Source organism: Carettochelys insculpta, chromosome 3 (genome assembly GCF_033958435.1).
Source record: "Carettochelys insculpta isolate YL-2023 chromosome 3, ASM3395843v1, whole genome shotgun sequence".
NCBI classification, from domain to species: domain Eukaryota; kingdom Metazoa; phylum Chordata; order Testudines; family Carettochelyidae; genus Carettochelys; species Carettochelys insculpta.
The window spans coordinates 179,201,707-179,214,528 of record NC_134139.1 but is presented as its reverse complement, the minus strand read 5'-3'; the positions used below and the strand labels follow the sequence as shown (position 1 = coordinate 179,214,528).

Here is a 12,822-nt window from a genome sequence, read left to right as displayed (position 1 = left end):
GCATGTGATCCCTGAAAATAATGCACACACCTGGACTGTATTCTAAAGCTAGAAGAAAGAGGACAGAAAAGTGTAGGAAAAAGGAATTTCTGACTTTCCCCTTAACTACAAAGATAATGTCAACACAGTTCACGTCAGTGAAATAACATACACCGAACTTATAACACAAACAGGAACCTCAACTAAATCCCACCCCCTCTGTTTCTGAGGGGGTCAAGGCATGAAAACAGATAGCAGATATTAGCAAAAAGATTTTATAACCGAAATATAAAACCAGAAGGTGTCTGCAATGGACAGCAAGCTCCTGACAAATTTTTTGACAGGGTGTGGGGGCGGGAGTGTTGTAGTCTTTGGCTGCTGAAGTAGCTGAAGTATTCCCCGTGTATCTTAGCTACCAAGGGGAGACTTCCCCCCCCGGTGGCAGCAAGTCCCGCCATGGGTGTGTGTGTGAGGGGGTGGTTCAGCAGGGGGCCAGCTGAAGTGGTCCTTCCCAAGCCAAGAGAGACTTCCCCACAACAGCAGCAAGCCATGCTAGAGGTGTGGGGGGGGGGAGGGCTCAGTGGGGGGACAATTGAGGTGGTCCTCCCTAAGTATCTTAGCCGCCAGTGGAGACTTCCCCACAGCAGCAAAAACCCCCAGTATCTTAGCTGCCAGGGGAGATTTTCCCACAGCAGCAGCAGCAAGTCCCTGAATATCTTAGCCAACAGGGGAGACTTCCCCACAGCAGAAGCAAAACCCCCAGTATCTTAGCCACTGAGGGAGACTTCCCCATGGCAGCTGCAAGCCCCGAAAAGGGCTCCAAGGGCTGGAATCTAGGACATGGTGCTGTCTGGCAGCATGGTGAGCACTGAATGGCAGGCACATCCTTTTATTGGGTTGAGGGCTACCCACGCGACGTGGCAGAGCACCGGAAAGACCCTGACTATGTGGCACCTGTAGGGGAGGGAGGGTGTTCATACGTAAATGTCAACTGCAGAGAAGTTTCTCAGCGTCTTATGCAAATACGACTCCCACAGCAGCCTTGTTGCCACACAATGCAGCGGGGCAGTGGCTGGCGCCAAACATGGCAGAAAAAAAAAAAACCAGAAGCATAGAGACAGAGCCACAAACTCCCTGCAGGGGCTATTTGAATGGGTAGATGTGCTCACAGCTCTAATAGAAAGAAAGACAGACATTTCTCAGGCTCTCATACAAACAGGAGTCCACAGCCAAAGGCTTGCTGCTACCGCTTGCAAATTCACAGTCTTCCTGTTACTGGAGAGCAGCGTCCAGAGCGAAGTGGTGAAGGACACTGTGGGTTACATAAGGGACACTTCTGGAGGCTAGTACATTCGATTTTAAGACAAGGCACTTTCACACTGCCCTTTTACTGAACATCTGAATTCAAACTTGACACTACACCCGTCAGGTAACTGCAATTGTAGTCTTGATATTAGTGCACCCTAAATCAAGCTAGTGGTGTTTACAGTGAAGACAGTCGTGGTAATATCGAGCTAACTGCCTTAAATTCTAAATTTATCTCATAGTGTCGATGCAGCCTACCAAGTACATAAGCATGTCATTCTTATTACTTAGGCTATTTCTATACCAAAGACCTTACAGCAACATAGCTATACCAATAAAGCTGTGCCACAGCAAGGTCGCCCATGTAGCCACTCTATGCCAACAAGAGAGCGCTCTCCCATCTATACGATTTTAAAAGGAGAGCTGTCTGTCTGTCCGTCCATCCCACTGTAATCTGGGAGTGTTGTCCGCCACATTGCACAAGTGGGAGAAGCGAGTGGCTCCAGTCGCAGCGGCTCCAGCAGTGGCTTCAACCTCAGTGGCAGCTGCTGCGGCTGCGGCTCCGGCTCCAACGGCCCCAGGCAGCAGCGGCTCCGGCGGCTCTGGTGAGTCACCAGAATTGATTTAGCATGTGGGGGGCTGAGGGTGCCTGGCTCTGGGGGAGGGCACAGTACTTCAGCTATAAACTAGCACAAAGGGATGGGCCCTGCTAGTTGACATAATTAACAAGATGACTGCTATGTTGGTGGAAGATGCTGACCTAGCTCTGTCCACACCAATGCTCCTGTCAGTGTAACTTATGTCAGTCAGGTGGGTGGTTTTTCACACCTCAAGCAACATAAATTTTATTGACAAACAGAAGTGGAAAAAGTACCCAAAAAATTACTTGAATAAAAATGCAGTGTGTGTGTTTGGGGAGGTACTTAAGTTAACTGTGTCCCTCTGGAAAACTACTTGAGGGAAAGTACACACACACATACCACATCTACATTTTACTCAAGCATCCAAAAGTTAAGCAGTAGCACTTTTACCCAAGTAAACTTTTGGTAATTTGCAAGAAAATATTGAACTTCCATCATCTGGCAAATTCTCTCATCTGGCATGGATCAGGTCCCAAGGGTGCCAGATGGCAGAAGTTCAACCTGTACCTATATATCTGGGTAGTTACCTTAATATAATAAAAAGCAAGAACAAAAAAACCCAACAAGCACTGGCTTAAAAACAAAAAATAAATGAAAGAAGTCACTGTTGTAACAAAAAATCCAGAGCTGATTTTAGAAAAAGGCACCAGGAACTTGGATAGCTCAGTACTGAAACGACATAGTCCAACTAAATAAATAAAAGGTAAAAAAAAACAAAAACCACCAAACCAAAAACACAGCACCTGTTTAAAAAATTTTACCAAACAAACAAGGGGTACTTCTCCTTGTTTAGGCCCTGACTGATTGAGTCAAGGAAGTAAAAGAAACACCACGTACTGAAAGGCGGAGACAGAATACTTCCTTGTTACTTTTAAAAAGCAAAAATAAAGTTAGAAAAATTAGGTGATAGGCATTCCTTAAATCTTCTTAAAATCATAGAAAAGAAACCACCTGTTAGTTACTTGCTATTTATCAACATTCCACTGCAGAACTACTGTAAGTGAACATTAATCCCACCCTGACGGCATTCCACTACCATTTCTTTGAGATCGAGAATTTAAATTAAAGTTTAGTTAGAACTACAGTATAAGTTTATGCTGAATGATTCTAGAAATATTAGAGTTGAAGTGTTTTTTTAAAAAATGAAGATACAATACAGAATGTGTCCCTCTAAAATAGAATTATCACACTGTCATTTTAGAAAACTACCATACCTAATACTTTTTATTCTGAATCTGTGCACCATTCCATCAATTTGACAACGATTCACAAATAAGGAATTAAAATATAACTGAAATTTCTCATCCACATTAGGAAAACTAAGTATCCATTCAGACCCCAATCAATGTGGACAGTAAAATTTCCTCTTCTCCTGCCACCCAAGAACTCTGTTTAAATAATTGCAAGAGTCTTTATTTGTGTGGTGCGAGATGTATTGTGATGCAGTTTAAATGTGATACTCACTAAACATAGCTCTAAATAGACCACGTTTTGTTACAACAGTTTTAAAGAATTCCAATAGCCCTGGTATAAAAGCACCCATTACAAGTTGGGCATTTCACAGCAACTAACACAAGTGACACATTCTCCAATCTAAGTATAGAGAATATAACAAATACTGCAATGAAGGTACAGACTGTGCAAGGAAACAAGCAACTTTTGTATGACACCTACCCCAAGACACCAGGTTCAAGAACATTTTTAAAAGCAATCCTAACATCTTTTGGCTCACGCACACTTATTTTATGAAGTGTTGCTTGTATCTAATTTAGAATACAGTGTTTAAACAAGGTTTCAAACACTTTTCTACTGCAAGTGGAATCTGTCCTTTTAAACATGATAATCCCAGCATGGATAATCCTAAAGCCACAAAACACAAGTGCCACAAACTGGTTACGACTTTGGTTTTGCCAACCGAGCTACACTGAGCCTTGTTTGGACTGCATTATTCTATTCTTCTACAGTCACGGTAAGTCTACCATATTGAAACTGTAGCCTTACTTGTTGAAAGGAATACAAAAAAATAACACACTGAACATTAAACAACGCTAAAAATGTTATTTAAAACATATGTGGAAACATTTTAAAAACTCATTTTTAACTAATGTCCCTTTGACAAGTGTTGATTGCCAGGTTATGCACTGAATACACAAAACAGTATACAAAATATTTTTATTGCTGTAATATAAATTACTTAGAATCTGGCTGGTTGCCTTAAAGAGATGCCCAAGCATGTATCATGGGGAGCAGTAGTCATAAAGCTGACTGTTACTTTGGGGGAAACCCAAAAGGAAAAAAAAAAAAGTGGGGCAGTTAGCACAACTAGTATTCTATTGTTTTAAATATACATGAAGTACTAAAATGGTGAGCCTGAACATAAGCACAATTTCTGGGCATATTTTTCCTTCTCATCTTGGTCTGTCACTGAGTCTCTACCTGTATACAAAAATGTGTTAAAAACCAAGTATTTAGGTCAAGCAGATAGAAGCTTGACAATGCCATATTTATGACTGGTGCTGCTGCTGACATTCTGGCAGTAGCTCAAGCCTGGATCTTTAGAGTATTTGTTCAGTTATTAGGCAGGCTGTCAGTATTCTCCTGAGGAATACATATGAGAGAAGCGAAGCTGCAATATTTATTTATAACTCAACTAAATGTAAAAATAATTTCATGGGACAAAGAAAAGGCACTTCTCCAATACCTGAGCCACCGCTACACTAGCAAGTTCTTTCAAAATATGTTTTGAAAGAAGGGACTCTTTCAAAATATCCAGCGGATTGTCTACACACAAAAAAATTCTTTCATAACTAAATCAAAGGAGAGCAGCACTAATTTCAGGAAGAGTGCCTTCTTCTGAAAGAAAAAGGATGTAGACATTCCACGGGCCCCCTTCCCACCCCACCCCCCAAAAAGAGCAGTCTTCACGGTGCCTGATTTTTCGATCCCTGGCCCATTCTTTCAAAAGAACAGGGGCTGTGTGGATGCTCTCTTTTGAAAGAGCAGATCAATCTTTTGATTACTTTTTTGTGTGTGGACACACTCTTTTGAAAGCGACCTTCCAGAAGGACTTTTTTCAAGAGATCGCTGTAGCCTATGGGTATGTCTACACAACAAAGTTATTTTGAAATAACAGCCCTTATTTCAAAATAAACTATCCTAGGCTGTGTCTACACTAGCCCCCAGCTTCAAAGTGGGCATGGTAATTAGGGTGTTGGGAGATTACTAATGAAGTGCTGCAGTGCATATGCAGCACTATTAGGCTAAATCTCCCCCGCAGCAACTTCGAAGTGTGAAACTTCCAAGTGCCAGCTTGTGTGTAGCCGCAGGTACTTTGAAATGCCCACCCTACTCCGAAGTCCCTTTACTCCTTAAAATTTTGCACTGCAACACTTCATTAGTAATCTCCTGACATCCTAAATACCATGCCCCCTTCAAAGTTTGAGGGCTAGTGTAGACATAGCCCTAGAGCCTATACACTGCAACTGCTGTTTTGAAATAATTTCAAAATAGCACGTGGCTTATTCTGAAATAAGTACTATTCCTTGTGGAATCAGGCTTACCTATTTCAACCTATTTGAAATAGTAGCTCTGTAGCAGGGAATAGAGCTTATTTCAAAATAAGCCATAGTGGGTCCAATGGCTCTACTTCAAAATAGAACATCTACACTCAACAGAGCCTATTTCAAAATAGCTAAGAGATCTTTCAAAATGCATTTAGTGTACAGCAACATTATTTCAAAATAAACAATTCCAGAATAGTTCTCCCAGAATGCCTTATTTCGAAATAAGGCTGCTGTATAGACATATCCTAGGACTTTCCTTTCTGACAAATTTCAAACACTTGGGCTGTGTCTACACTTGCATTCCTCTTTCAAAAGAGGCATGCAAATGAGGAAAATCAAAAATGCATATGAGGTGCATATTTACATATCTGGTGCCTCCTTTGTATATTCTTTCAAAGGAAGAGAAGCTATGTAGATGCAGCACTTTCAAAAGCAAACCCCATCTTCTAAAGAACCCTTCTTCCCATAAAAAAAAGAGAAGACGGGTTCTTTGGAAGATGGGGTTTACCTTCAAAAGAGCCACATCTATACTGCTTTTCTTCTTTCAAAAGAAGCTGTTTGAAAGAATATGCAAATGAGGTATGAGGTATGTAAATCTGTACCTCATTTGCATTTTTATTTCCCTCATTTGCATGCCTCTTTTGAAAGAAGAATGCAAGGGTAGACACAGCCTTGTTGTAAACAATGATGCTATTAGGGAATTTCAAAAATAGTTGCAAGAATCTTCAACCATGGAAACTGTTAGGCAACCTAAATATAGGCTAACTGTTGGCTCTACCTATAATTCAGCTAAGCTAATAAGAAAGCAATGCAATTTTTTTTTAAAATGCTTACTTACAACAACAGAAAATATTTCAGAGAGATTATTCATACCTTAAAAGATCTGATAATGTCATGGGTTCCCTCAGCCAGAGTAATGCCATATAGCAGAAGGAAAGTGTCATTGGCATAGACATCCTCAAGGTCCCTTTTTTCCTCTTTTGTAAATAAGAGCCACCATCTATCGATCCAGAGCAGATAGATGTGGTTTCTGCCACCGATGGTAAAAAAAAAAAAAAAAAAAAAAAAAAAAATTACATATGAAGTAACTTCAAAGACAAAACTCATTACACTGAGCACGTAAACATACAAAGAACAAAAGAAAGTAATCATCCAAAAAGTTGTGTTTAGCAACTAGCGGCAGTTTTAAATCAAAGCTTTGGTATTTGTGTTCTCAGTGGCTTAATACCCACTCTCACTGCAACACAAAAAGACAAGGTGGCTCTCAGAGCCAGAGACAATGTAACTCCACAGACTTGCTAATAAGATATCAGGGTAAAAAACAAGTATTTGAGAAGCAGGGAACAAGTGATGGGATGCATCACTTGACAATTACCTGTTCTGGTCTTTCCCTTGGAAGCATCTAGTATTGGCCACTGGGCTAAACAGACCTTTGGTTTAACCCAGTAGAGTGGTTAGCTAGGGAAAATTCCCACTAACAAACCAGGACGGCGTGTGCTGCTCCAATTTTGGGGATGTGAAAGATTAAATGGTAAGCACCACCCTTAATGGTTGATGCTTACCAGTTCTAGTTATCCTGTGGGAGCTGAAGCAGCTCCAGACTGCTGCAGACAGGGACTGAACTGGCCACATCAAACACTGGAGCAGCCCCTGCCTGTGGCAGGGGGAAGGAGGCCTCTTCAGTCAAGTGGCAGTGGGAAGGCAGGCCACTTCAACTCAGCTGGGCTGAAGCGCCTCTCTCCTCCTCCAGCTCACTCCCCTTTTAAATCAGTCAACTGGTTAAACATCACTGGTTAACTAATTAAATGGGATTCCACATCCCCAACCGCTATGCGCAAAAACTGTTAAAACTTGAAGTGTCATTCTGGTGAGATCCATGTTTAAACTTGGATTGCTAGAAAGGTGCTAATGTTTAATTGTTACATAGCACCTTACCAACATTAACTAATCCTCAAATATTGCAAGAAGTAATTATTAACCTAATTTTACACACTGGTTACATTTTTTCCTTGGGCTAATGAGGTTTTAAATATCAGTGTAGCCAGGGCTTTCCCAAGAGAACTAATGCAGCTTGGAAACACACATAAGACTCAATTTAGACTTTAAAATTCTGTATGCATGAAAAATGTCTATGTCTGGTAAATAAAAAAAGGATAGTTTCAAACAAGGAAGCAATGTAGCAACCACAGCACTGTGGGCAAGAAAGGAGAGGGAAAAAAAAACCCACACACACAGACCATCCAGCAGCCAAGACAATGATAGTAAACAAGCGATAAAAGAATGCTCCTGTCTTTTCAACCCATCCGTAAATATGGAGACAGCATGGGATAGATGGGAAAGCTAATTCTTCTCTTTAAGATGTGAACCTTTTCAGAAATACAGATTCTCAATAGGTTATATCATTATAATAAAATCATTATTTTACACAAAATAAAACACTGGCCATAGTTCTGCATTGGCTTTCAAATTCCAATTGATCAAGTGCTCTCAATCTATATATTCCTTCATGAGACAATAAATATTAACCTCTTGAAACAGCACTGGTCTCTGATGGCACCTATCTACCTACAAATGCCAGTCACTGGCATTAAAGAAAAGGCAAAGACATTTTAAAAAAGAGAGTCACCAAGGAACTGACTGTATCGTGTATGCCTGGTAAAAACCCTGGTGAAGTCAACACAAAAGCAATCCCAGAACATCTATTGTGTACATGTGAGTCACAGAACAAAAAGCATGAACGTCATGTAATCTTGTCAGTCATCAGTTTCACCTTAAATTGCACCTCAAGGAGGCCTCATGGTTGAAATTTCATTGCAAACTTTATATATGGCTTGATTTAAAATAATCCTCTTGTTTTATTTGTAGGTCTTTTGGTGGCATAGCAGGCTTCCTTTCATTTGTTGTAGGTTATAAAGAACACAGTGCTCAGTCAGCACTAAACCTAACAACATACAATTAAAAAGATCACAACAAACTGAAGATTTAATAGGCTTCTCAAACAATGACCAGACTATACCAGATGGAATTTGTTAGCCTACTAGCTAGCTGAATAACTAGCTATCTCCAGATAAACTAATGATAAAATGTTTATTAATTAGAAAAGCATTTAAAAGTGCTACCCAAACCCCCTCAGCTTGCCATCGATAATTCAATGAAACAGCACAGAAAAGATCATAATTACAGATAATTTATGGAGTAGCCAGTGGGCAGAAAAAAATTGTAATACTGCTCATTTGGACAAGCTTTCATTATGCAAATGATAGCTACCCAGACTATATGATGTCTCTGACACAGCTAGCCATAATGATCAGGTAATTTTCTGTTGCTGAATTTAACAGTGTTGACTTTACTGAAAAGGGTGTGTTCACTTACAAAAATTTAGACTCCATTTTTGTACTCCATAATGTGAAACAATCATAAGTAAAGAATACTCTTGAGGGCATTCTGAATCAAAAAGAATTAAAATTCTGCAAATTTTTAAAATTTGATTTGTTAAATAAATATGGAGGCTCTGCATGGCATTGGGGAACACAAGCAACTGGCTGCAAAGCAGTGGGAGATGATTGTGCAACTCCATCCTGGGACACAGACTCAGTGGTGAGGCTGCAACCAACCCAGTCACAAAGCTAGGAAGAGGCCTGCCCCAGAAACACCCGAAGGCCTTTCCCCTCCGGGTCAGGTGCACCAGGTATAGGCAAGCAGACTAAGTAAGGCAGAATCCAAGTGTGGAATGGCTTAGTGTGGGGAGATCTAGGAGTGGGCTGAGAGGGTTCTGCGTGGGGCAATCTGAGTATGGATAGCTCAGTGGAGACTCCAGGTGCAGGGAAGATTTAAATGCACAGGGGCTTTTGTGAGGCTTCTGGGTGCAATGGTAATGGAATTTTGATGGGTGGTCCAAATGAAGGTAGTTAAGGCTTGGCAGGAATGTATGATTGGAAGGGGGCTCAGTAGTGGATACAGATGCCGGGGAAGGGGAGTCTGGGATCCAGGTGTAGCTGACTAGGATTCTCAGGGTGGTGATCATCTATGTGGCTTGTTGGGATGATTCAGATGACGGAGGAGTGGGACTCATGGGATGGGGAGGGGAATTCTGAGCAGGAGGAAGCTGAGACTTGGTGGGAAGATCTGGATACTAGGGGTTAAGGTTGATAGGAAAGCAACTCCCTGTACAGGGATCTCTCCCCCTACTGCTCAGGAGTGATGGGTGCAGGAGGTGGGGATGTTTAGAGAGCTTTCTGCAGCTGAGGGAGGGTCTCATCCAGTTCTGGATGCCATTCAGGGAAAGAGGAAGTCTTGTCCCACCAGCAAACCTGGGACTAGCAGCTGAGCCTGGCACTGGTTAAGAACCACCAGCCAGGTGTTCCCCAGTCCTGATCCCTGCCCTACAGCAATTTACCTCACTGCCAGTTGCGTTGAGCACCTGAAACATACTGGTGTGCACTTTCCCCAGAAAAGATATGGTGACTTACTTGCCTTCCTCAAGATTATATATTACTCTACCATTGCTACAAAAGGTAAACATTACTGTAGAAAGGAACCATCTTACATGGAAAAAGGAAGGAAAAAAGCTTTACTATGTGAATTCTAAAGCAACTTGTTGGAACATTTGCAACATTAGGAAATGTTCACTAAAATACTTTGCCCCGCATATTATTCGCATAGTGACAGGGTGCCATGTGAATATGCAAGAGGACAAAAATCCTGTTCCAACGATTCTGCAATCTAAACAGAGAAAACGTAGGAGATGTAGGATGGGGAATGGGCTATAGCAGAACAAGTGTTGTTACTGAATGGGAAAGCTAAGCATCTGTTTTACTGCTCCTGATATTTTTGTTTGGATTTTTACTTTTTTAAGTTTGTTGTTTTTCACTCAAGAGAGCTTATGGGTTTCAGAAGACCTGAATTTTATGAAAAGATCAGAGAGACCACCACAAGAAAGAATGAGATTCCAAGCATATGAGGATACGTAAACAGAGACAAAAATGTGAATCTGAGCAAGATAAATATGGCAGCCTCATCTGACCTAGGGCAAGATAATGCAAAATATGCATTAGGGATGCACTGGGGATGCAAAAGATGATGCAAGCAAAGAGAATTGTGATGATAGATTATGGATAAGCTTAAAATTGACATAAAAGTTCAAATCTACTCAGATGCTTGTATGTCCACTATCAGCTATTATGGCATTCCTACCTCCTACCCAGACAGTGCCTCTACCTCTCCAATTTTGTAATGGGTTTTAGGCTGCATCTACACTACGAGTTAAATTCAAATTCCATGGATTTAGCTCGATATTAAAACGTGACTATCTTCACACATAATACTGTTAACTCAATTTATTGAGCCATAATGCTGATTACAGAATATTGATATTATGGGATGAATATAACATCTATCTTGAATTTAAAATCTCGAATCAAGGCTCGTATGGAAGCACCATGTCCTTAATTTGAACTTGTTAGCCTCCAGAAGTGTCCCATATGTATCCCACAAAGCTACGTGGTGACCATCCAAGTATGGCCACTTTGTTGTGCGCTGCTGTCAGGTGTGCAGGAAGAAGGTCAAAGTAAGCCTGCAAAGTTTGGATTGAATTTAAATTTGAATTAAAATTTGAATGGGAACTTAGCAACCCAACCCTGCAAATAAAAAGGGTGTCCATTATGAAAAAAATCCCTTTGCCCATCGTGTTGCACTGCATCAGTAGCAATTATCGGTAGCCCTATACTGCAATCATGAGCACTCAGGGCGGTTATCTGACTAGCACTCCTGAGGCTCACAAGAGACCACCAGCTTGGACCCACGAGGAGATTCTGGATCTCACTGCCATTTGGGGACAGCAGTTGGTGGTGAAGAGACTTCGAGTGGCCAAGAGAAAGGCAGCTATCTGTGATCAGATGGTGCGCGAGACAGCAGCCGGAGGCTACTCCCGGGACTCTATGCAGTGCCAGGTGAAGGCTAAAGAACTCCATCAGGACTGTCAAAAAGTGTGGGAAGTCAACCAGCGGTTGGGACGGCTCCACACACCTGCCACTATTATCAACAGGTCCACCTGGTTATGGGGGAGTGACCCCACCATGGAGCCCAGACTGAATTACGATACTTGTGAAGGCCCTGTCATGGCGTTTGGAGTGAGCCCAGAGGAAGACAGCAATGGAGAGGAGGAAGGGAGCAACAAGCAGGGGATAGAGGAAGTTGTTCCAGACAGTCTGGAGCTCTTCACCATAGGCTTGGCACCAGACCCCTCCATGGCAGGCCCCTCCACGCCAGTCGCTGAGCCCTCTGGAGCATGTGGTTCGGGTGAATCTTTATTCTGAATGCTAGAAGTGGGCCGGGGGTGGGTATACCCAGGGTTGTGTACAGGTACGGGTTTGCTAGCTGTGCTTCCATGCCCCTCAGAACAGCATGTTAATGTTTCTTGAGACAGAGCACTTCTCCTTTTTGGAGATCTCCTCGAAGGACTCATCCAGGCACCCTTGTCTTTTTTTCCCACGAGATTCTTGGGCAGACCTGACTTGTTGCAGCTTCCACAGTAGCACACCTTGCCACTCCAGGCAACCAGATAGCGATTCACCACTATGGCCTGTACATCTCCCAGGGTCACAGTCTTCAAGAGGAGACACTGACAGATTGCATGGGCCGCCTCCATCACAACAGACCCCACTGCAGATACCCCACCCTACCCCAAACTGATTTGCCACTGACCGGTAACTGTCGGAGGTTGCAAATTTCCACAGCACAATTGTCACTCACTCCTATACCATTAAAGCCTGCCTCATTTTGGTGTTGCTGCGCTTCAGCGCAGGCGCCAGTGCATCACAAAGTTCCATAAAGGTGGACTTGCAAATGCGAAAGTTCTGCACCCACTGCTGGTCGCCCCAGGACACCAAAATGATGTGATCCCATCGGTGTGTGCTGGTCTCTCAAGTCCAAAAAAGCCACTCCACTGTCAACAATGGATTCATGGCAGTCACCAGCTCAGCGTTCTTGATCTGCTGTTGGCACAATTGCTGTTCCATAATACCATCCTCATCATCATCAGCAGTGGCCCCACTAAGATATACAAGCTCCATTGAGCTTTGGAATTGAAGGACAAATTGCATGACAGTTGCTGTGGTTGCTGAAACGATCTGTGCTATAAGTTGGAGCGTTCATGGATCAATGCTTGTGCTGGAATGCTGAGCAGGAAATATCGCGATCTCCAGTTCTTTTTTCACACGTTTAGTGACTCAGTGAATTCTGGGACAGTGTTTGGAATTCTGGGATTCCAACATAAAATACGCACAAGCAACCAGGGCTAAGGCACTGTGGGATAGGCACCCACAAAGCAGTGCTCC

The 12,822-nt window shown here is 42.3% G+C and overlaps 1 protein-coding gene across 1 annotated transcript in view; it reads right to left on the bottom strand.

Annotated features, from left to right (window-relative positions):
- The window catches only part of TAF1B (TATA-box binding protein associated factor, RNA polymerase I subunit B), a 74,644-nt gene that overhangs the window by 41,018 nt on the left and 20,804 nt on the right, over positions 1-12,822 (bottom strand). The window contains exon 7 of the mRNA XM_074991255.1: positions 6,362-6,518. Coding sequence (XP_074847356.1) covers positions 6,362-6,518 — 157 coding nt within the window. The remainder of the gene's footprint in view (positions 1-6,361; positions 6,519-12,822) is intronic.